Here is a 26,202-nt window from a genome sequence, read left to right as displayed (position 1 = left end):
ACCGTATACTCCGTGGACATCATAAAGAAGGTAAGAGAAAATTATTTTATTTTTGATAGATGAATTTTTGCCCCATTTTTGTAACTTTAAAATTAAAAATCAGAAAAATTCAAGAACTAGTTCTTGTCTCCTCCGTGGACATAACAAGTCCACGGAGGAGAAGACACAGCCAATGGAAGAGAAAATGTGTTAGATAACCATAATACAATTTAAATAATTAAAAAACTATTTTCTTTTAATTGATATTTTTTAAAATGGAACAAATGTGTTAATTTGTTTGTATTTTTAAAGAAAATCAATTAAGAACTTTTTCTTATCAGAGAAGTAAATATTGGCAATTTTTCTAAATAATTTCTGTGATGTTTAAAATTTTTTTTCTCTTCAAATTTTAGGAAAAAAATGGCAAAATCAAAATTTAAGAAAAGAGAGCAATCAAATTTTCAAATGCAAAAGAGAAGGGAACAGAAAAAAAACTTAGTATGAGACAAGCTAAACAGAAATTAAAAGAAAACCATATAATGTTTGAAGAAAGTAAAAAAAAAAAAAAAAAAAAAAAAAAAAAAAAAAAAAAAAAAAAAGAGCAAGAAACTTTAAAATCTGTATCAGAAAAAGATTTAACAGAAAAATCGTGATTAAATGTACTTAAATTACCAGAAATTGATAGAGCAAACCCTTTGTGCCCAGGGAAAAAAACAATTACAAGAAGAAAAGAGAAAAAACAAAAACGTTATTTGGATGACAGTATGTTTAACTTGCATAAAATGTTCATAAAAGAGTACCCTCAACACTCAACTTTCATGTGGAGTCTGAATTTTTATTTCAATAGTCTTAAAATTTTAATTTATTAATATTCAGTAAGAGTTACTTAAAAAATTGTAGACCTAGGTTAAAAATGGATGTTTTCTTTCATAGCAGCATGATTAATCGGAAGTAGATCTATCTCTAATAATGAAATATTTTATTATTTACTTATTAATGCTAAACTCATATCAGTTGTACCCAATAATTAATGAATTAGTCTTCGTTGACATTTTATATTTTATTACATAAAATGTCTCCTCCGTTGACTATTACATCTCCTCCGTGGACAAGGCAGAATTTAAAATATTTTAAATCTTGTAAAAAATAAAATAGAAAACTTGACCATTATTATAAGGACATATAACAAAAATAAATAAAGCCATTTATGTAATTTTATCACTTTTTTAATTAATTTAATTTAAGACATTTTTTTAGTCTATTTATACCTTTTCAGGGAGAATGACCCAAATATGTTTCTCTAAATTAATTAATTATTTTTATTTTATAAATTTTTCAAATGGAATAACTGAAACTGTATAATATAAAAACTTTTCAATTTGAACGAGGAAATTTCCAATTTTCATGTTGTGATGTGCACTCACGTACTGCTCAACAATAAAACAATATTTTTTTGTTCTTTTAGAATTAACTTTATTTAAAATTTTATAATTTTTAGAGAATTAATTTTCAATATATTTTGTTAGTTATTTACTTATTTTATTTTCCTTATTTTTTTTAAAATTTTTTTATTTGGCATTTTAATCTGTAATCCTCAGCATTTTAATCGGTATGCTGAATCTATCTACTAATATAATTTCAGCTTTTTTTCAATTATTTAAAAAAACTATTTATCTTCAATCATTATGAGGTAATGAGCCTGATTAGTTTGAGGGTGTTATAGATGGTACTTAATAATTTTTGATGTGTACCATAACATGAATTATTTAATTGTAAATTCCATTTCTTTCTAAAGTTAGTCTTCTATATTGCATATTTGAACCACTAAATAGATACCTAGGTGGCCCTAATGAACAACTAAATTTTCATTTCTAGTGGGAATCCTATTCATAACCTTTATAACTTTCATAATTTTAGTAACCATCATAAGAATCCTCTACAATAAAAAAATTGAAGGCTTATTATTTTTAATCATGAAAATATAAGTCTCAATCAAAAATCATAAAAATCTAAAATCCATCCAACTCAAGACATCGAGGATAAAAGTCGATTTCCTACATTTTTCAAGTTTAGAGATTTTACAACAGACATGTGTGGCTTTTTATATAATTATTTAAAGCAACAAAGTGATATATTTATCATGCTTAACCCCTGGATCTTCAATTATATGATACAAAATCACATATTAAGAATAAAAATTAATCCCTTTCATAGGTATATAAAGCTCACATATTTTAGACATGGATATTAATCATAAACACATGCTCCATAGAAATGCCAAATTCTATGGTATTTTTTTTACCTTTTTAAAATAAATGAATTCCATAACCATGGAATTTGACATTTATATGGAATTTCTTTAATAATAATTCTTTTACTTTTCTAAAGTAAAAGAATCTTATTAGTTGCAACTTTTCAGATTATTTACATCTGGTTAATTTTTGTCAACTTAATCATTTTGTAAACAAAAATCTTATTTAAAATTACTAGATACAAATGTTTAACCTGGAAGAGCACAATTCCAACTTAAGCCACTATCAAACCAGATATCCATTATGTCACAACTCTTTTGGTAATCAGCATCTTGAATATTCAGCTAAAATTGAAATAAAAATAGAAAAGAAAATAGTAGTTAAAATTCATAATGGTTTAAATCATCATATAATTAACAATTAGAAATAAATGCTGGAATTAAGAATATTGAATATTCAGTTGAAATTAAAATACAAATTGACAGAAAAGACAATTTTTGTTAAAATTCAAATTATTATATAATTTACAGTTTGAAATGCATATTTGAATTAAAACTCCTGAATATTCACAGCTGAAATAAAAATAAAAATTGATAGATAAATTTTTCTTGTTAAAACTCATATTGATTTAAATGATAATATTTATAAATATAAATACATATGGAATTCAGAATCTTGAAAACTTAGTTGAAATGAAAATATTAAATAATAAACTGATGCAATGATACTCTCTACTAAAATTCCTGGTAGTTTAAATTATCATATTTTTCAATTATGGAACTTAAATATTGTAAATATATCCATAAGTTTTTTTTTAAACTATAAGAAAGAATAGTAAGATTAATAGAAAAAAAAAGTAATTTTTAGTATAAGTATACAGTATAAGTATAAAACAAAAGGCGCAAATTCTCGACTTAATTCGCAAAAGGTCAATGACTAGAAAGCTTAGCTTGCCCAAGGATCATTAGAAACAACAATATGTTAAACAGAACTATGAGGAGTTAGCTATCATATGACACCATGATCTTATGCTACATTTGAGTATAAAATTAAATATGAAGTATTATAAACTATATTTAAGGCGACAAAGGACTTTCAAATTTTTTTTTTTGAAATTATCAAAGGATTTGCTTGAAATTTTCAGAATACATTTATATTGTAAAAAACAACTTTTATACAAAATTCAAAAAAATATTTCAAAATTTAAGAAATTAAAAAATTTAAATTTTTGCATTTTTTATGTTTTTTTTTATATTACTTCTCGCGTCTGAAATTTTGTCAAAATGACAAAATTCTTTTAAAATACTACATATTAGGTAATGTTGAAAAAATTGTTGGGAGTACTTTTTTTATTTTTTATTATAGAAACAAATAACATTAAAAAAACAGTGAAAAACCTACATTTTTAAGAAAAAATCATCATACCTATATAAAATATCATGTATAAAAAAAAATACTATTCACTTAATTCAAAAAACTTTTCCCACAAAATGTTAATAATATTCATAAATAAATAGCATTAAACTCTCAGGTCAATAGAATAAAAATTCACTACGCTGGAACAGTTTGAAATTTGTAAATTTGTCAAAAAAGACATTTTGAGAAAAATGACTTTTACTACTTTTTCATTGCAAATTTTACTTCTGAACAAATATTTCTTGTTTTTAATATAATTGGTTATAAATATTGTCTAATGAACTAGTTTAATAATTATATACTTTAAATTTTTTTAAAAAAATTAACAAAATATTCAATTAATTTAAAACTAATTTTAAACGAAACTAATTTTAACAGTTACCTGCAGACAAAAAAAGGTAAACAAAAGGGGCGTGGTCAAAACTGAAATTGCCATAACTTCATAAGTTTTTCTCTTATTCCAGAAATTTTTTTAAAAAATTGTTCAGTTAAATGCCTAGATTTCAAAAATATAAAATGTAAAATGTCACCTTAAGAAATTATCTCCTTCAAAGTTTCATTTGAGATTAATAAATATTTTAATCTTAATTACAACCAATTTAAGTTAGTTATAAGTGAAAAAAAATTTAATGTTTTAATACTATTTTAATCACGATTTTTTCTGTAAACAATACAAAACAAAGGAATACCTGTTTTTTCAAATGTGCAGGAAACAACTGTTTGGAATCCATTTCCCACCAACAATGAATACCATTAGACTTTATTAATGAACACAAATGCTCAGTCAACAATCTGAAATAAAATAGCCAAAATAAATTTCTCCATAAGAAATGAAATAAATTTTTCAAAGTACAATTAAAATATAAGTTTAGGGAAAGCAAAATAACATAGACTTATTTCTCTCTTTAACAATAGTTAATAAAGATAAAGAATCAATAATGAATAAAGATAATGCTACATACTAGAAATTCAATAAATTTCTTCAAGAACAGGATAAAAGGGGAATTAAAATATAAAACCATGGATAGCAAAATAACAAATATTTACTTCATTTTTTAACAATTGCACCAACTTTTTTGACTAATTTGATTTTTTTTACTATCAAAATATAGTGAAGTCACAATGCTGAAGATATTGTCTCAATAATTTAGTCTAGAGGTCAGATAAAGTATTTGACTGAATAAAAATAAAGATTATTTTCACTTTTTGCGTAATTCAGCGCATCTTATGAACCATTCATACAAATAAAAATGTATTTCCTCATTTACAAAACTTGTCTTAAAAATAATTTTAATGATTTGTTAATTTTTACTACATATTTAATTGACTAATGAAAAAAAATTTAAATGCATGGAAGAGTAAAAACAAATTACTTTTTTGTACTTTTCAGCTTTAGATGATCATTAAATTCCAGCTTAATTTTTTAAATAGTTTTATGGGCATAAATATCAATATCAAAATTAAACAAAAAATTGTAAACACGAATTTTCATTTATTAGTAGCTATTTAACAGATTTCATTCAAACTTCAGATTTTGAAACTAAAAATTACATTGCTTATAATGAAAAAAAAATTTTAAAGCAAAATTTGATTACAAAATACAATACCCGTAGTGCATATTAACTATTTTTTTAATGACTTTAAAACAAAATAATTTCAAGTTTCGCTCTTTATATTAGCTTCTATTTTTGCAATTATTATTCGTATTGTAAAATATTACAGAATTAACTAAAAAAATGTCTACTTTTATAGGCATGCGATAGCAAAGTTAAACTTCAAAGGATAGCTTTTTTAAACCAATGTCAAGTCGTAAACATAGATATTTCAATATTTTTGTTATTATTATGCAAATATATATGTACCCTCTTTAGTACAATCCCCTTTACAACAGATGTTCCATTATTACAACCAATGCACAAAGTCTTGTTTTCTTTTTCAAAGATGCAATGTTATTTTAGTCCATTAGAACCTCTGCATTCTGATACCAGTGAATTAGAAAAAGATTCATTTGATTAAGAAAAAGTTTAAAGGAAATCATTAAATCATTATTTTGGTTGATATTGCCACAAACTAAATATAAAACCCGTTGAAACACCTTTGAATGAAGAAAGATTGACATGACCTCCTATATACTGATTCTTAGTAGTTGTAATTTATGGTCTAAAAGTTAGTGAAACATAGATTAATTTGCGCTGATAATCAAATGAGTATGCTGTTTCGTTGTGCTAAAAGCAGCAGAAAGTTATGTAAGATCTTATTAGTTAAAAGGATGCACTCTCAGCCAGTGTAACTTTCTCATCAAAGACAATACAACATTCATTTTATTTTGCACATCAAGATAAGAAAAAAACATTTCATTAAAGTATGCAAATAATTATGAACTTAAGTAACTTTGTAAAAATAACCAAGCAATTGCTTGAAAAAAAAACTATATTAAAGTTATAAGAAGATTTGAAATATACCTATGAACAATAGGTTTATGGTGAATTGGATCATAAAATACAGGAAAAGGTACTCCCCAAGATCTCTGACGAGAAATACACCATTGTGGGGCAGTGTCTAATTGGATTTGAAAACTCTTTTTAAAATGTGGTGGAATAACATTGACATTCTGAAGACATGACTAGAAAATAAAACAAAAATTATTAAATATGCAAAAAAGAAATTTAAAATACTATAAATTTTTTTGGAAGTTATATTATTTTAACTTACATTGTCTTTGCGGAAGAATACAATTCTAAAAAAATTGTTTGTTAGTTATAAAATCATAGAGCTGAGATAGCCTGGCTGGTAAAACATTGGGCCCAGGTCTGAAAGGTTGTAAGTTCGAATCCCGATGGCCAAAGAATGTAAAATGGTGTCTGGTGCCGCTAAATATCTTGGGGTTGCTAAGTCCACTGAATTCTGATAAAAAATCAATACCCCTGGGGGTACTGGTTCTCTGGTTCAGGTAAAAATTATGATCTGCGGATGGATGAATGGGGTGTGAATGAGTCTTGTCTGTAAACCATACTGTCACGTATATGTGTGGCAGAAGTTGGAATTCTTGGCTATAAATAACAACACTGGAAAAACGAGAAGAAGCCCCTCTGTCTTAAATAGGCTTGCTCGTATTGGAAAATGGTATAAGACATGGTGACACAGAGCCCTGGTGGATCAGGGACGCTCAAAGAACGCTCGCCTCCCGATGAGGTGACCTGGATTAATGTCCCAGCGATAGCTGAGACTCAAATTCAGCACCTGGCTTGTACTGACCACAGTGCTGACGTAAAATATCCTCACCGGAAGACTAATGGGTTGAAGTCCCCTCGCAGTCAGGCTAACTGTGGGAGGTTTTCCTTTCCATGTAACACAAATGCGGGTTAGTTTCATCAAAAAGTCCTCCACAAAGGCAAATTTCTCCTAATACTTGATCCAGTAGTTCTCTTGTCTTCTGGATTGGGTTCAAAACTACAAGGCTATGGAGTTGAACAGTGTTAGCCGTAAACTCAAAATTGGGTCAGCTGTTCAACGGCGGTTATAAAATAAAATGAAACAATAAGAACAACAAAAATTATAAATATTCACAACTAACCATTTCAAATTTATTGATCAATGTTTTCAGATAGCAAATGAAGGGTAGCACTTTTTTTTAGGTTTAACAAATTAATACCAGTCAAATAACAATCAAACAATAAGAAATAAATTCATAATATAAGTTAAAGTGAACAAATTACTAGCCATTCATTTTGCTTTATAGATATGGTCTTTGAAATAATATAACAGCATTCATCTGTTGAAAAATTAAAGTTTAATGAAATTAGTCATTGAAAAATACTTACAATGGCTTTATCTCGAATCTGATGTACATCAATAAACCACTGATAACTGCTTCGAATGATCAAAGGTGTTTTACTTCGCCAGTCGTACGGATAACTATGAACATACTCCTCTGAATAGACAATCTGATCTTTCAGCCTCTCCAAAATATATGCATTTCCATCATCTAATGCATATTTCCCATCAAATTCCTTGCCTGCTTCAGAGGTATAACATCCCTCTTCATCAACAATGCATTCCTAAAAGACAAAAAAAAATACTTTTGATTTTCTAATTAGTCGAAAGAAATATATTTAACCATGGGTGGCACTATAAAAAAATTTCAAGACTGAACTTGTTTTTTTTATCAATTAATATAGTTTAATGTTTTGCTTACCGAAATTTTTAGAAATTATCACCTCCCTGACATCAAAACTTATCTTTCCTTAATAATAGCATGCTTTTAAAATTTATCATTTGGTAATTTTTTCTAAAAAAAAAAATATTTTCCTTTATTTTATTAATTTATTGCTTATAGGAAACAAAACAAAAATGGCAAATGGCAGCTTGTGTTATATAAATTGTCACATCTTTCACTAAATAATAAGCCTCTAACGTTTTCCTGAAATCATTCATATATCTACTCATTGTTCCTTTCACAATTATATATCTTATGTCCAAGCGTTATAATTGTTTCATTTTTTTAGAAAAAAAAAGAATATTGATTTAACTTCATGCAATACACCATGTCAATACATTGGGAGGGATGTAAACTCAAGCAGATTTAGATTCAGCAATAGTTCAAATTATGTTTGCAGAAGCAGATGTTGAAGTTGTATCAATCCCATTTATCAGGACTTTAAGAAAAAGATGAGGCAAAATTGACAAAAGTAAGATAAATAAAAATCCCGATTCTTTCATTGCAGTTTGACAACATTGCTTGATCATTTCACAATAATTGTAAACCCTGTGGCAGAATTTTTTCGGGCTTTCTGTGAATTGCCTCTCAATTACCAAAATTTTTCTGGAAGATATTTTTAAAAGTTACTAATTTAAAGATTCATAAGTTATTAATTTAAAGTAACAGAAACGTCAACTTCAATAAAATAATAATATATCAGAGTCACAGGTGTTTGTAAATTGATTATTCTTAGTAGTTTTTATAGTGATAGGTATATGGCAGTGGTTGTCAAATTAATGAAGCTTCTCAGCTAACCTACTATTTTAAATCCTACTGAGAGCTTTCTACCAAAAGAACTAACATTTTTAAAAAAAAAAGAATCTTATGTATGGTCTTAGAGCTCAGTGAAGGAACACTGTAAAGAAATTAAAATGTTTATCAAGGGTTTCACAATCATTGGCAAACAAAATATACTATTACAGTGTTTAAATAATGTGTGAAAAGTAGGCAAAGTTTATAAAAAAGCTTCCAAACCTACATCAAGTTGAAGATTTTGTTTCTGAGCAACAATAAAATCATCAAAGCCATGGTTAGGCGCCATGTGTACAAGACCAGTGCCTTTATCCATAGTTACATGATGACCAGGTAGAAGTGGACAAATTCTTCCATTATAGATTGGATGAATATAAGCAACATCTTTCAGCAGAGATCCTACACAAAAACTTCAATTAAAACCTACAAAATGTCACAAAAATGACTGAAAATTTGAAAAATTAATTTTCAAAAAAAATGAAGCATGAAAATTTAATTAAATAGAAATTATTTAATATTTACATAACGATAATAGAATTGCATTAAATGGAAAATACAAAATAAAATTCGATGCAACACCATGCAGCGTTAGATATTGACTGTAGACTTCTGAGAGAAAATGTGTATGTCTATTGAAATTTCAAAATAAATGAAAGCTCCTGCAGTGGTATGGCGTGATAAGTAAGAGCTGATGTTATTTTCAAACGATAGGAGCTGGGTTCCACTTTTAAATTTATCTGCAATTCCCAACTCAGTCAAAATGAGACTATAAATCAAAAAACTAGGTAATTTAAGATCATTTTCAGATGTTATAATAAGCAGTACTGCAGATTTTGCTACCAGGCTGGTATCGTAAGCTGCATTTCTATCTCTTTTTGCTTATTTTTCACATTGATCATATTTGAAATGTATGGCTAGTCATAAAATAGAAAACCAACTTTTTTAAAAATAAAAAACACAAAAATAACAATAATCTTTGATTAAAGTTGATCTGCTAAAAAAATATTTATATTGGAATTTCAGTAGAAGAGGTCAGTAAAACCCACTAGTCTGCTTTCAAGTTTTTTCTTCCTTTTTTAAAATTGAAAAATTTCATATTAAATTTTTTACTGAAATTCTAAAAATCTTTTTTTTTCTTCTTTTAATTAAAAAAAATATATATATTTCTTGTTTTAATCACTCTTTTTAAAAGATTCCCAAAGCTTTAAGCTAGTTTTTTTAAACTCATAGTTTTATTTACCTATGCTTTACTGAAAAGTTTAATTTTAAAACTTAACCTACTTCATTAATTCTATTTGTTTGATGCAAGGCAAAGCTGAAACATTTTTAGCTAGTTACACATTTACTTACTTTGCTCTATTGTAAATACAACTATTTGATTACAATTTTAAAAGAACTAGTCGAATTGAAAAAACAAAAACACTTTTTTAAACACAATAAGTTTTTGCTAAAAGTAAACGAGGTATGCTTTTAAACATCGTTGTTATGAATTGATTTAAAAATTTTGTCATGCTAATGAAAATTGTCCACACATAAATTTTTTTTTTCTAAAGAATTAGTTGAAACAAAATTAAATGTTAAATAAGTTTCTGTCAGAACAAATGTTTTCTTCAATTTATGCATTATTTTATTTTTCATCAAATTATTATGTGGATTTAAATGTAAATATACTAAAAAAAAGAAAGATATTTATTAAGTCTAACCTTCAAATGATTTTAGAACATGCAACGGTGACTTCAGTACTTTTTCTAAAACAGACATAGTTTCTTCTGCAATAAGATAAAACTCGTTCTTCATTTTACAAAATACGACACAATATCTAAATAAAATGAAAAGTATCTGATATTTTATTGATAGTACACATAGAACAGGTAAACAAAACTACTATTAGTTCTAAATAATTTACACTCTAATTCATGATGTTTATTCAATATCCTACACTATAATAAATATATGATAACTTTGTCAGTCTAGTAGTAAAGTTCCTTTAGAAATCAATAAAATTAGCTTGTGAAACAATTTCTTTCTATAGTTAAATAATATTTTTTGATTATGTAATGCAATAGCTCAAAATAATTTAAAATAAAAAAACAGTGACTGACACTAACAAAATAACTGGATTATAACACCGAATCTGCTAGAACAGAATTAAAAACATGTTAAAACTGCCCTTCACTTTAATCATTATCTCTGTTTCATAAAATCTTGCTTTTGAAGGGCATGTTTTAAAAAGGAAAATTATGTGATATTTTTTGTTTTTAAAACATATGCCCTTCGATGCTTGATTTCAGGAAACAAAGATAATGATTATAAAGAAGGGCAGTTTTGACATGTTTTCATTTTGTAATTATTTGGGGAAGAAAATTTTAAATATTCTGGTGAAAAAAGAAAAAAAAGCACACTAATATCATGCTTTTTCTCATTTTTGTATGATAAGTAGAATTGATCGTCAATCTACCAAGTAAAAATAGCATAACAACAGATGTGAATTAGACTTTTTGAGGAAATTGAAAGATCAGAGGAAAGGAAAAATGAAACAGGGATGGAAAAGTAAAAAAATAAAAATGAAAGCTGCTTATGCATTAAGGAAAATTATTGTATGTCCATCATTCACTCTTAAATTTCAATTAAGAAAAATAAAGTACCCACAACAATAATGTAAAAGAATTCAAATGTAAATAAACTTAAGAATAGATTGAATGTTTACGTATTCAATGAGATAAACCATAAAGCAAAAGGATATCCCTTTGTTAGTTTTTTCATTAAACAACAAAAAAGCAGTGCTAGAAAAAAATCAAAATTTTTTAAACAACATGTGATCATGTTCCATTGTGATTCGGTTTTAAATAAAAGCATTCCATATTAATTTTATTAGCTAACAATGTACCTAAATGATAAGACTAGAGCTTTTAAGATAAATTCAAAATTATTTTTGACACTCATGGTTTTTTGAAAGATGCACACGCTATTATAAACTTAAAAACAATAATGAATATAAAATTTCAAATTCTGTAAAAAAAAATAATAATAATAATAAAAAAATGCCAATAATTAAGGTAATAAGATAAATGGGTTTATTTTTAAAAAGAATGTTAAGGTAAATAAAATTTTTTTTACTCCTGTTTTATAAAAATTCCAAAGGTAAATTAAAACAGTTAAGCATAATTTAGTTAAATTATTTGTATTTTATTTTAAATGTATTTGTAAAGTTTATAATTAAATTCCTTTTTTTTCCAACTGTAAACATGCTGATTCACATAATTAATTGTTTTATAAAATCAAATGAGATCAGAATGAATGTGATTTTAATAAGCAGGTGGCATTGCATGCTTTTTAATTTCATTTCTTTTTAAAATATATTTTGTTATTACACACATTGAAAAAAGAAGTTCTGAGAGGCACCATATGCATTTGAAAAGTAAATGTTAACGTAGAGCTCCAAGTGTCTAAAATCCAATAATCTAAATACAAACAAGATTTTTTTTTAAAAAGAAAACTTTGGTTATCAACCTGCAACCCACAAATTATATGTTTAGAAATAATAAACTGATTCTCTCAGTTTTTGAAAGTTGCACAAGCTATTATAAACTTAAAAACAATGTTGAATATAAAATTTCAAATTCTGTCAAAAAAAAAAAAAAAAAAAAAAAAAAAAATAATGCTAACATTTTGGGTTCTCTTGGTAAAAGAAAAAAAAATGTTACCCATGTTTTATCAAAATCATAAAATTTTTTTTAAAAATACTTCATACATAATTCAAAAATAATAAACAGAAGAAAAAAAAATATTTAGATAATTATGATTTAATTGCATCAATCGTTTATAACGGAAGTTTCTTGTGCATTCAACTTCATTAAGTTTAAAATTTCAATGGAATGATTTGTGTGACCCTCTGATAATTTAGGAAAATACAAAATAATACCAATAAAGGTCTTTGTTTACATAAATGTGGGTACTAGTAGAGGTTAGAAGGGAAGCCAACACTAGGGAGCTCTTTCCTCTTGTGTGTTACACATTCATTCATTTGATCATTTCTCATTAAATTTGTTCGTAGACATAAACACAGATTTTATAAATTCAACTATTTGTAAGCATAAAAGTTCAAGTTTATGATCCTTTCTTAACAGTAGTAAACATAATAAAAATCTCACTCATCTTCCCACAAAAAAAGTTCTTGAAAATAAAATTAAGGTAATAAGATAAATGGGTTTATTTTTATAAAGAATGTTAATGTAACATTAATGGAAATAAATAACTCTATAAAAGGGTTAAAAAAAATAAGCATTACAATAATTATACATTAGAATTGAATTGGTATCTTACAAATTAAATTATCTATTTTCATACCATTCGAAAAGCCAACAAATACTATCTGGTCAAAAGTATGCGAACACTTAGTGGTATGGACGTAGAGCGTCATGAGGTACATATTAACCCCTTAACTTGTGAGCTCCAGTTAATTCGAGGGCGATAAACAGGAAAAACTGCGCACACTCGAGATAATTTGAACGGCATTGTATTTTATGCTGCTATAATTTTTCACACTCAAATATAATCGAGAATTGAAAATAACAATATGAAAGCTAAGGGAAAAAATAATTTTATTGATATTTATTATTTACATAGGATTGTATGCTATAACATTTATTTATTCAAGAATAAAATATAGCCTTTTTCCATGGAAAAAAAACGCAGTATATCAAAAATATCCATCAAAGGAAAAGTTGAACCAGGAGCGAAATAAATTTTTTTTTACATTTAAAAAAAAGTGATTTTTTTCGGCCGGTTTCTTTCAAAAAATTTGTGCGTTAAGGGGTTAATATGATGTTGGTCCCCCTTTTGCATTGAAGACAGCCTGCACCTTTCCACCAGTTTTTGATGGGTGGCCAGAGGAATTGACATTCCAGACTTCCATCACAACTGAAATGAGTGCTTGCAGTGAGGAGGGTCGATTTGGCTGGCACAGTAATCTGCGCCCTAACTCGTTCCAAAGGTGTTCTATGGGATTTAGATCAGGGCTATGAGAAGGTCAGTCCAGTTTTTGAACACTCATTACGTCAAACCACATCTGCGCAAGCCTCAATGTGTGAATGGAGTTGGAAGAGAAATTAGCCTTCCTCGAAATATTGCCAGAGAGTTGGGGATGGAGCATTGTCCAGAATGTCCACATACATCTCAGAGTTCCTGTTTCCAACCGCAGGAATTTTATTTTATAACCATCGTTGAACAGCCGACCCAATTTTATGGCTTTATAACTACTAATGTTCAGCTCTGTAGCCTAGTAATTTTGAACCCAATCCAGAAGACAAGGGAACTCCTCGATCGAGTGTTGGGAGAAATTTGCCTTCGCGGAGGACTTTTTGATGGAGCTAACCCGCATTTGTGTTACATGGAGAGGAAATCCATGAAAACCTGCCACGATTAGCCCGATGGCAAGGGGACTCTAACCCATGATCCGTCGACCACTGAGGATATTTCACATCAGCACTACGGTAGGTTCAAGCCGAATGCGTAATTTGTATAGACTGGGATTCGAACCCAGTTCGCCTCATTGGAAGGTGAACGCTCTATCCCTTGGGCCATTGCGGCTCAACCACAGGAATTAACATACACGGTCAAACCACGAGAAACATTCCCACACCATTATGCTTCCACCACCATAACAATCGGGTGTCCAGATATTTTTGGCCAGATGTATATATAAGTACTCTTTAGTGTATATTTAAGTACTTTACAAATAAAAATTTAATCTGAAATAGTTTGACTTATTAGAAGTTGTGTTACCTTTTTTCAGTTGAATAGCAAACAGCTTGATTAGCAGGAAGGGTCCATGGGGTGGTGGTCCATATTAAAACGTTTAATTTTGAGCCTGGACCTGTATCACAGAATTCATAAGTAAAGTTACTTAAAAAAAATGCAAATATATATTTTCAGATATGATCAGTGATAAGAAAAACTACATTTTTCTTGCAGTTATTTGCAACTGTCTTTTTAGTGTTTTTCAGCTACATTTGAAACATAGTTATTACTTAACTATTTTTAGGAAATGAATCTTATTGGAAGATTCAACCATACGCATGCTCAAAATTAAAAAAAATTTGAAGACTGAAGAAAAATTGGTAAAAAAAGATGCAGAATAATAAATTGGCATATTTAAACACAGGAAATTATTAAGTCATAATTCTATAAACCAATATATTATTCTTAACCATTTGTTATGATTTTTATCTTTCAATGTTCAACATTTTATGGATTTCTTAGCAGCAAATATTTAATAAAATAAATGACAGAAAATTATTATACTTTTGTGATTTTGTTAAGTGTTTAACCCACTGACAGTTCTGTATGTAAAAAGTCGTATTTTAACCTGTAGTCTTCTCCTCATAGTGAAACTGGTTCTTCCATGTTATTAGATAGGGAAATAGTGTACTGGGGAGAAATATTATCAATATTGACCATTTTCAAACCAGCGAATGGACTCTTTAATTTAATCTAAGAAGCAAAGTACATAGGAGATCAAGATTTGCACTAATCAGATTTGAAAATTTAGTTACTTTATTTACTTAATAAGCGTTATAAGTAGTTGCCAACACTCACAATAAATGTGTTTTTTTTTAAAAGTAGCATATTACATTACACACTGTAAAAAAAAAAAGAAGTGACTATAATAGTTTTGATACCTGTAGCACACTGGATATGATTGACAATAAAAAGAAACTAAGCCATATTGTGTTTGATGACTTGTATTATATGGAGCTTGTACATATAGATTTAAATTTATACTAAAAATTATAATTTTTTTTATCATTTGATTTATATTCTATTATGAATTCAGCTTTTCATTTGTTTTTAATAATCAATGATTGGTATAATTAATTATTGATGATTTTAATTTAGAATTGAATTCTTACTCTTTTGCATCTGATAATAAGGAATTTATGGACAAAACTCACAAATCAAATTACTATTACCTTATAACAGATTAAAAAAATCAAATAAATGTAATGTTGGTAAAAATATAGTAACCTTTTTCCTTAATTCTAATTTTAATTCGATATTGATGACTTACAAAAAATACAGAGTTTTCTAGTGTAACAGAAATTTTTTTTCAAGTATTTCAAATAGTTTTATAACATCTGAAACACATAAAAGAGTTAAATTAAACAATTAAATTTAATTCTAACAAATAAAAAAAAATTCCTTTTAACTAACAAATTTTGTAACCTTTTAAATAATTCTTATTATAAAACCACTCTTGACCTTCTTAAACTAATTACCTATAAAACATGATTAGATATTATTTTTTTTACATAATTCAGATTTATTAATGTGTTAATTTAATTTTAATGGTTTAGGCAGATAAATACTGTACATAAATGTAACTGCTGAGAGCAATTAAAATATTTGTGAACTAATCCAATTATATTTTTAAATATATCAGTAGAATTTATAGTAAATTCCAGAAGAAATGTTTAAAACAAGATATTTTTAATCGAAAAACATTAATGAGAAATTAAGAATAAAAAAAGTCAATATAAAACAAGTCCTGACAAAGATGAATTATAATAAATATGAATTGCATTTTGCATTGCTAAATAGAAATTGCATTGACCAAATGTTCATTAAAAAAAATAATAAATATTTCGTTAAGTATTTAAATAGAAAAGATTTTATTAAGATTTTTATTTAAAAATAATAAAATATTTGACACTAAAATAATATAAGAAACAGAAAACTGTGTCTTGATATTGTGAAAACCATGAAAATTAAAAAAAATTATTTAATTTTTAAACACACATAATTATTGTGAATAATGGAAAGATGAAATATACATTTCTTAAAAAAATAGCAGATAACGAACAACAGATCTTTACAAAAATTATTCAATTAGTGTAATAATCTATACTAAATAGTATTTAAAATAACTTACCTATTGCATCTTTTATAAAGTCAGGACAGTTTTGAACTTCAAATTTGATATAAATAGAACAGCTGAGAAAAAAAGGAAACATAGAAACAAATATAATGTAATAGTTTAATAAACTTTATAAAACAAGACATCAAATCTTGAATATTCAATAACATAAAATTCATTATATTATTAAGATTATGCATTACTGTGATTAAAAATTCATTAAAAAACTAAAACTTTAATTGAGACCTTCCTCATGAATTAATGTATTGTATAAAAAATTCTTTTTTGAAAATGAAACCATTCTGAATCCATTTTGAAATGAATCTATAGACATTCAATATGATTTAAATTGATAGGTACCAGATTGCCTGGGAAGTAAAGACGGATTGCGCCCAATGCCGACTACATTACCACAGTCATAATGTTGGTCACAAAAATGTCGAACATCCTCATCCATGATTCCCCTGGCCCACAAGAGGCTGTTGCGGGAATACTTAACTTTATTATTTTAGAATTATCTAGGGAACTTACTTCATTATAGATATATATTCATTTTGAATATTTGTAAAAATATAATAGCTTTATGCAATTAATGATTAATCTCACACCCTAAAAAATAACATTTGTTAAATGTTAATTAATTTGTTAAAAAATTTTATGATTTTAATTAGACTGAATGAAATTAAAATTTTACCATTGAAGTCTTTTACTTTTAACTTTTTAAAAATGTTCAAAATTACTAATTTCTTTCAAAATAAAATTGAAGTATTTCAAAAAAGAAGTAATTTAAAGGAGAAAAAAAGTTTGAGGTTCTGTTAAAATATGACATTATTTTGCAATCAATCATTTCCTTTTTCTTCCTTTTCTTTAAGAAAAAATTACTAAACCAAATCTGCTTTTAAAGATTGAAATATTTTCAGTTGAGTTTCAGTATTAATTTATGTGCTTTTAATGACATTTTATAGTAATTTTAATTTAGATTCGCAGTTTTATCAATTAAATATTTTTTTTAATATGAATAGTACATAACATTAGATTTGTTCAATTTTAATGGCATATCACACATTTTACAGTGATAAGACGCGTGGAACATGTAAATAGAAAAAAAAAAAAAAAAAAAAAAAACACTGAAATGCAATATTTAAAATCACATCATTTAGAATACAAAAATAACATGACATCTTGAAATATTTTTTGGAAAGAATAAACATATATTTTACCTATAATAAGTACAATAAATAATGAAATGCAATAATATTATTTTAAAATATCAGCAGTTATCAGATCATCTTAATTATTATTAAAAAGTAAAAAGTCTAGGTATTTGTAACTTTAAATATTGCATAATATTTTGATTTGAAATCTAGACTAAGGTTATATGATTGAAAATAATTAGTTTTTGAGAGTAAATTTTACTTAAGGAAAAAAAGATACTGTAAGCAAAATGCATACATAAAAATTAGTTAATACATTCCAATGATTACTTAAAGTTTTCAATTCATAAGCATAATGGAATAATTCTGGTTTAAATGTTTACTCCAGGAACTTTAATATTATGACAATCTAATTTAACAAAACAATGTAACATGTATATGAAACAACCTGATTTAAATAAATTACCTAAACATTATATATTACCTGATATGGTTTGAATTATATTCCAATTCAGCTTCAGCCAAACTTGTTCTGAAAAATGTTAACAGTCACTAAAATGTATTTAAATTAATGAATATAATTAAAGAATCTAAATTAAATCTTAATTAAATCTGAAATGAATCTAAATTAATGAATCTATGAAAGCATGAAATAAAAATCTTATAAAAGGCAAGTAATTTTTTTTCTTGACTTGATTTTTAAAGAAAACAACCAATAGTGAAACAGAAACTGTAATTTTCCAACTAATTGTAAATTAGAAAGCTTATTTTTGCAAGTAAATTAACTTAACGATGATGGCATTAAACTTTCTAAATTTATTTACCAAGGACTATTACTTTAAATATTTCTAAAATTATATTTCTATTACTTTATTTATTAGATTCATTTTTAGGATGAGAACATTTTCGATGCAGCACAAAATAAACCTAGGTTAAAAGTCAATTAAATCACAAATTAGTATGAAAAAATATGGCTGAATTTAAAAGTAGTTTGCCTAGCTATAATGAATCTTTCAATGGAAAAATAAAAATGGAAACTAAGAAGTGCAATATGAGGTAACATAAGATAAGAAAAAAAAATTGCTTATTCAGAAAGAAAATAATTATTAACTTATTACAGTTAGTTCAAGAAAAAGAAATACAAACATTAAAAAAAAAGATTTTTGAAGAATGAAAATAAAATGACACTATAAGAAATAAGCTTAAAGGTAATAAGTTCGTATATTAATAATGTTTTCATTGATTTTGGATATTCTTCTTCTTATGTTAGCAAAATCAAGCAAATCACAAATTGCTTATATTTCTTTAGACAAATTTTTTTTCATTCAAGAAGTTAATTTAATATTTTTTCGTAATTCACTTAAGATTTTTGACTGGAAAGAGAATTGCGTCTTGCGCAAATATTGCGCAGATAAACATACATGTTATCAGTAAAATTAAGTAATTCACAAATTTCTTATGTGTTTACATAATAATTGAACTGACATTAAATAAATTTTACACATATTATGCATCTCAAACTGATATGAAAATAATGCAATACAAATGAAAAAATGCATAGATATCAAACCTATTTTTAGGAGACCAATACACTGGTTTGAAATCTCGAAACACTAGTCCCTGAAATTCAAAATGAATACATTAAATCAACAATAAACAAATATAGTAAAATTGAGGAAAATCTATTATTGGTAAATATACTAAAAGTCTGTTATAACGACAATTCACAACAACATATTAAATTGCTGTTAAAGCAAGATTGTCATTATAAATGCACACACATTTAATGTTAAATACATATACACAATATTAAAATATCTGTAAAAAGGAGAAAAATATGAAATGAAGTGCAATTGTAACTTTTGAAGTCATTGATGACGATATTGAACATAGATTTCAATAGTGCTAAGGAGCGTAACAAAAGGACATAATGGATAGATTTTAAACAAAAGGTACATTCTTTTGAAATATGCTGAGTTTTCCAAAAATTAGCCCAAGAATTTTTCCTCTGTAGGAAGAATATTACATGGTAGGTGAAAGATAACCACATCTTAATTTTTTATTAAAATAAAAGATTAAAACTGTAGAAAGGAAATCGGGTGAAATGATGTTCATTTTAATTTATCTTTATTGATATGAGAAAAAAATAGAAAATATCTGTCAATTTGCTTTTTTCTGTATACCATAATAATATTGCAAAAAAAAAATTTTTTTTCGTCCTAAAATATTTGTTGTAATAGTAGAAGGTTGGTAATTTTAAACTTGTTCTAAATATACAATGCTCATATATCTATGACATTCGCATTTTTAGGGTTGCTTGGAAAACTGTTGTAATAGCACAGTTTTGAAGATTAAATGCTTGATTTCAGGATAATCCATACTCGTTAAATCAAACTTCATAGAATAAGTGACGAGCATCGTATAGTTAAATAATTAAATATGCATGCAATAGTTTACAATATTTAAAATTTTTTTTTATGATTTCCCTATAACTTGATGCAGATATGTTCAATCTTTTGTTTTTGAGACTATTTTGAGCAGTTGGATAAAGAAAAAAACACATACACACAATGCAATAACTTATAAAAACAAATAAAATAAGGCATAACAAATTATTAGTTTAATAAAAACTAAATAATTGAAAATATAAAGTAGAGCTTTAATAATACTAATTTGAAAAAAAAAATTTTTTTTTCTTGATATATAAAGCTTTTATAAAATTGCAAAAGCAAGAAAGTAAGACTCACAGTTTAAGATAACAAAACTGTCAATGTCCTACTTTTGCAGTTGAGTTCAATAATTATAAAGCATTGTACATAACATATGGTACAATGTATGATACAAGGTTCAACTGTCAAACTAAAATATTTCAAGACCAAAGCATTTCTACTAAAACTTCGCTTTCCTCCCTCTTTTTTTTTCTTTTAAAAAAACTCAATAATAAGATTTTTAATTTATATTTCACCTATTGTTTTTTTTTATTGTGTTTCAAGTTCCTAACATTTGGTATACATGCATGAAATGCAAATGAAAATTAAATCATAAATTAAATGTTGCTAAAGGAAGAAAATTTATATATATATATATATATTAACTTAAACAGTAAAAAGTTAATCATTTAATCATTTGAAGGTAAAAAAATAAATAATAACTTTTCTGCATTATTATGAAAATACCTTCTTTATCTATTTAACCATACAATGAAAGCATAAAAATTTAACTAATTGTGAGTTACTTTTTCATATAAATCTTGAAAAGTCTTCAATTGTTGAACAACATAATTAGGATCACAAGTAAAGTAACTGTTTTTCCAGTCAGCTACTAAGCCCCATTTCAAAAACGAATTCATTTGTTCTTTTTTAGTTTTCTGAGAAAAATCAAAAGCTAAAGAAAAAAAAGAAAACACATATATATATATATATAAATGTACAACTTCCAAAATAATTCAGAATTCTTTTTATAAGATTTTTATTTTCAAAATCCTTTTAACTAAACAAAATAAATGAACAAAAATATTAAATTAATATTTTTTCAAATTTTAATTGGCACTTAATTATTTTGAATATACATGAAAGAATTTATGAATATTTTAATTATAATTCGAAACCTAAATAAAAATTATAAGAAGAAAAAACAAGAACATTAATTGTGCCTTGAAAGAAAAGAATCAAAAACAAAGAAGAAAGTAGAAAACTTGCAAAATGCAACATCATGACCAAACGAAAAAATGTAAAGAATCTTAGTGATATAGCAATGATTTTATTTTTAAAAAAATTAAAAAAAACATTACAATTCATAAAAAAAAAATTTTTTTTTTTAAAAACATTACAATTCATAAAAAGTTGTGAATCAGAATAAATAATTATTACAGGAAGAAAAAGGGAATGTTATTACAGGGTGAAAAAGGAAAATGTTTCTAAAAATGTTTTCTAGCTTCAAATAATTATTAGGGTGTAACTTGATCTAATTTGAGTTGATCATTAACCCATTAACTTGCGCACTCCAGTTACTTCGAGCGTGTTAAACAGGCCAAACTGTGCATACTCGAGATAATTTGAGTGGCATTGTATTTTATGTTGCTACAATTTTCGGCACTCGAATATAACAATAGCAACATTGAAATTAACAATGTGAAAGCTAAGAAAAAAAAATCATTTAACTGACATTTATCATTTACATAGGATTGTAAGCTAAAACACTTCTTTATTCAAACATAAAATATAGCCTTTTTTTCATGGAACAAAAGCATAGTACAATAAAATTGTCCACCAAAAGAAAAGATAAACCAGGAAACTTTTCTTACTTAAAAAAAATACAGATTTTTTTTTGGCCGATTTTTCGTCAAAAAATCTGTGATTTAAGGGGTTAATGTTAAAGTAGAGTTGAACTAATGAGCTCGATACATTAGAAGCTATAAATAATTTGAACATATGGAAACATAATAAGCACTTGCAAAAATAAATATATAAATAAATTTAATCCCAATCCCGAAAATAATATTTGAGTATTTTCATATAAATAGAAAGTGTGCAACAATTTATGTTCAAAAATAAAATAAATAATAATGATAAAATAATACATAAGAAATATTCCGCCATTTATGAATGTCAAGTTTTCAGAATTCAAATGCATATAACTCAAGAAATCTAACTTAAAATCAATAAGCATTTTTGTTAAATAACTCTTAGTGTCATATATATATTTACTCCAATTTTTAAAAATTTAGAATGTTCTCAAAATTAAAAACTGGTTTTTAAAGGCATAACATATCATGTTGCGTTCACTACTTCTAGTTTTTAATTTTTAAAAGAATTTCAAAGTGTTGAAAGTGAAGAAAAATTGAAGTAAGTGCAAATGACACTAAGAGTTACTTTAACTAAATTTATTAGAAATGTGATATTTTTGAACTGAACAAAATATTTGATAACATGACATTCAAAAATTCTGAAAACATCACATTCATAAAGAGGTAGAATTGCCCATAAGAAATGGCCAGCAACCTCGTTTCCGCAGATGAAGTTTAGAATCAGCAGACACTAGTGACTCATTTTCCTTCATAACTTTCAGTTCGATAGGTAGTCCATGGCAATCCCAACCAGGGACATAATGGATTTTTTTTCGACTTAGGAGATGGAAGCGTGTGGTAATATCTTTTAAAATCTGCAATGATGAACAAATAACCACATGAAAAACAACATAAGACTACACGTACAACAAATCATTTTAACTTAAATTATGAATAAAATGATTACCTACTTATACTGTGACAGAGTTGCTATTCAAAAAAAAAAAAAAAATTTCCTGAACATATTATGCACAATATATTAAAAGGAAACTCACAATCTTGCGTGTGAGTTATATTGAGCTAACTATAGTAATTTTATTTAATTGCTGGAAAAATGTAGAGAAGTAAAGAAAAGCTAAACATACTTAAAACAAATAATGCTATAGTAAAAGAAATAGTTAAAAATAGCTGAAATATCATCATTAAATATGCCATAGCTTTGAGTGGTCACCATTTTTTAAAAGAGGAAAATAAGAAATTAAATTCCATGTATTTTCCCAGTTTGTAAGGAAAAACTCAAATTTCTGAAAACATTATTTTTTTTTATGGAAATTAATTAATCATAATAGTATAACAATAACTTATTGCACATAAAATTATAAAAAAAATTATTTATTTAAATGAAACAATTAAGAAAAATATCTAAATTAAAAACTGATTTTTAACCCAATGGCAATATGTTACCGAATAAAAAGATAATATAAATAATAATTACTTTATTCACAACATGTCCTAAATGCACATTGCCATTTGCATATGGTGGCCCATCATGCAAAGTATATACTAAGGAAGAGTCCCTGTTTAACTGTGCACTATATAATTCTTCAAATTTAGAATCCTACAAAAGAAATTATATAAATCCATATTTAATGATGTTGAGAAACATGAAAATTACAATACAAATATATCACATAAAATTTTTATTTATGCCTAGATTACTGCATTCTCAAAGACTGTTGGCACTATAAGAGTAGAGGGAGAGGGGCACACATTTCGTTTTTAGAAAACTGTTCAATTATTTTAACTTTTATGAGTACATGCATATTTATTTTACCATGTGTGTATTTATAAATGTAAATGTAAACTAAAAATTTTCTAAAAACAAAAAGCGTGCCCCATCTTATGCTGTACATATGTCTGGCACTTTTTTATAATGCTAACCTCTTCAATATTCAGCAAATATTAATATGAAACCTTTTCACTACAATGATGCAGAATGATTGTTAATATCTATTATGTGGGATACATTAATTATTTTGAGATGGTTAAATTACAAATGTTGATTTTTTAAATGTAATGTATAAGTTTTTTTTTTCTTAAATGAGAAAATATTATAAATGAAAATTACAAATAAAGCTTTAAAATATACTCGGTAAAATTTGTTTAACACCAAAGATAAGGTTTATTACAATTTAAACAGCATTTAAATATTAAAAATCATATTATTTTTCTGACACATAACTGCAGAAAAACAAACTAAGTTAATTACATTAAAAAAGGTTAGTCAGAAAAAGAAAACTTACATTTGTACATCAATTAATAAAAAAATTAAAATTCAGTTTTATAAAATAAAATTTTGAAATTTTTTTAAATATGTAAATATCTATTATTTATGAATTGTAAGTACATTTTATCAAGAAACTTTAAATAAAATATCACATTTCACAATTTTTTTCACATTCTAAATCAAATATTACAATTCATATTTTTAAAAAAAAAAAATTAAATTATTAGAGTTTTTCGGGACATAGATTTAAAAAATGTAATATGTAAATACTAAGAATAAAATTGTTTTTTCAATATAAGATAGCTTTTATCTGCCAATTTTTCTAGAAAAAAGTATAGATGATTTAAAATTTTATTGTTCAATGTAAGAAAATTTATAATCCTTTATTTAATGCTTGCAATTATCTCTGAAAAGACTTCTTGGCAAGTTAATTTTCGCACCTGCGAAAAATATAAGCACCTGTTAATCTGTAATATAAATGAGGTCAAAAAGAAAGCAATGCTTACAATTTCAATTGTTCGATCTCTATCTCTTCTTTTATTAAAATTAATTTTGTGGGGAAATTTAGTTTGAGGAAGAAGAAGAGTGTCTTTAAAATTCAAAGACGACTGACATCGAAATGCACTCGGTAATAAATTAGAATTTTCAAATAAGAAAAGAGTCAAGGGCGATCTAGCTTTTTGAATTACTGTCGTACGATACATTATAATGTTCAATGTATTATACAAAATAAATGAATTTATTAACAATTAGAGGTAATTATTATTCAAAAAAAGTAAGCAGAAATTTCTTTGATTGATAAAGGTATTATTTTGTTAAATGTATGTATCAAATTCTTTTTAGCTTACAGCTTATTTCGTAGAACAAAGAGGTTTAGCAGACAATTTTCTATCTTACAGTTTCGGTTTTGTTTAGTTCAACTTGTGGCAACATGTTAATCCCATATGGACATGACGTGTTGTTTTCATCCACGTTTGAAATGATCGTCTACTGTCAAAAGTAAATAGTGAGTGAGATTTCCAATTAAAATCGCTCTCGTTTCTTTTTAAGTTAAATTTTTTGTTTTCTAGATACTGAGGTGTAATTCCGTCATTTCCATTCGTTATAATAGTAAGTTATTTTAACTCTGTTTTGAGTATTTATTCCTACGTATGTTTTTATTACTTTTTAAGTACTGATGCTGGTTGATATTGGATAATCGACCTATTTTATTGCTATTGATTATGGTAGTAGATTATTGTGGTATGAGTTTCTTTTCTGATATTGAGAATGAAAAGAGACAAAATTGACTTTTCTTTTTTACCGAACTGAAGAGTTGCATTTAAAAAAAAAATCAACATTTCATAATAATTTTTTTTTGGACTTGATAGAGCTCACGTTGCTACTGAATTATATTTTACTATCCTTGTATTTTAAACGTCATATTTGCAGAACTGAAATTGTAATGTATGTATTATTAGAAATGTATTTTATGCTTTGAAGTGAAAGTTTAAAAGATATAGAGCCAAGCTTGGCGCTTTTTGGCAAACCGATAAGTTTCTTTAAAATGATGTGTTCAAATCTTTACTTCTACTGCTCTACTACATTTGTTTTATTATTTTTGCTCTTAATTAATTTATATGTAACAATCTGGCTCGTTTGCCTTGTCATATTAAGCAATTATTTATCACTATATGCTAGTTTCAGAACATATGTGCCACTCGATATTTGATTTTTTTTCTTGTCGACCACTTTTGGATTCTTATTATCGGGGCCACTTTCATCACATATTACAAATCTGACGAATTCATTGTTAACTTGTATCACGGTCATTTTTAAACACAAAACATGCATTTGATAAATAACTGCTGATCTGTTAGCCCCCAGTTTTTTTATGTGTATAATGTATATTACACAATGTATA

The 26,202-nt window shown here is 26.0% G+C and overlaps 2 protein-coding genes across 3 annotated transcripts in view; one reads left to right on the top strand and one right to left on the bottom strand.

Annotated features, from left to right (window-relative positions):
• IleRS-m (Isoleucyl-tRNA synthetase, mitochondrial) overlaps window positions 1-25,126 on the bottom strand; it is a 46,125-nt gene extending 20,999 nt beyond the window's left edge. Inside the window, exons 1-14 of the mRNA XM_071178301.2 lie at window positions 24,806-25,126; window positions 23,508-23,630; window positions 22,728-22,887; window positions 20,963-21,111; window positions 19,298-19,347; window positions 18,212-18,259; window positions 16,589-16,650; window positions 14,443-14,533; window positions 10,362-10,477; window positions 8,885-9,057; window positions 7,469-7,705; window positions 6,110-6,270; window positions 4,337-4,439; window positions 2,485-2,575 (exon numbers count right to left, since the gene is read on the bottom strand). Coding sequence (XP_071034402.2) covers window positions 2,485-2,575; window positions 4,337-4,439; window positions 6,110-6,270; window positions 7,469-7,705; window positions 8,885-9,057; window positions 10,362-10,477; window positions 14,443-14,533; window positions 16,589-16,650; window positions 18,212-18,259; window positions 19,298-19,347; window positions 20,963-21,111; window positions 22,728-22,887; window positions 23,508-23,630; window positions 24,806-25,003 — 1,762 coding nt within the window. The 5' untranslated portion in view covers window positions 25,004-25,126. The remainder of the gene's footprint in view (window positions 1-2,484; window positions 2,576-4,336; window positions 4,440-6,109; window positions 6,271-7,468; window positions 7,706-8,884; window positions 9,058-10,361; window positions 10,478-14,442; window positions 14,534-16,588; window positions 16,651-18,211; window positions 18,260-19,297; window positions 19,348-20,962; window positions 21,112-22,727; window positions 22,888-23,507; window positions 23,631-24,805) is intronic.
• A 104-nt stretch (window positions 25,127-25,230) lies between these two features.
• LOC107445269 (protein transport protein Sec24D) overlaps window positions 25,231-26,202 on the top strand; it is a 34,931-nt gene continuing 33,959 nt past the window's right edge. Inside the window, exon 1 of one of the 2 annotated variants that reach the window (XM_087166335.1) lies at window positions 25,231-25,409. The gene's annotated coding sequence lies outside the window, so the exon portion shown is untranslated. Of the gene's footprint in view, window positions 25,410-25,726; window positions 25,746-26,202 lie in introns of those variants that run through there. The other variant, XM_087166336.1, reaches the window with a different exon arrangement.

Source organism: Parasteatoda tepidariorum, chromosome 6 (genome assembly GCF_982258835.1).
Source record: "Parasteatoda tepidariorum strain Cologne lab strain chromosome 6, Ptep-v5.0, whole genome shotgun sequence".
NCBI classification, from domain to species: domain Eukaryota; kingdom Metazoa; phylum Arthropoda; class Arachnida; order Araneae; family Theridiidae; genus Parasteatoda; species Parasteatoda tepidariorum.
This window is presented reverse-complemented; position numbering and strand designations above follow the sequence as displayed.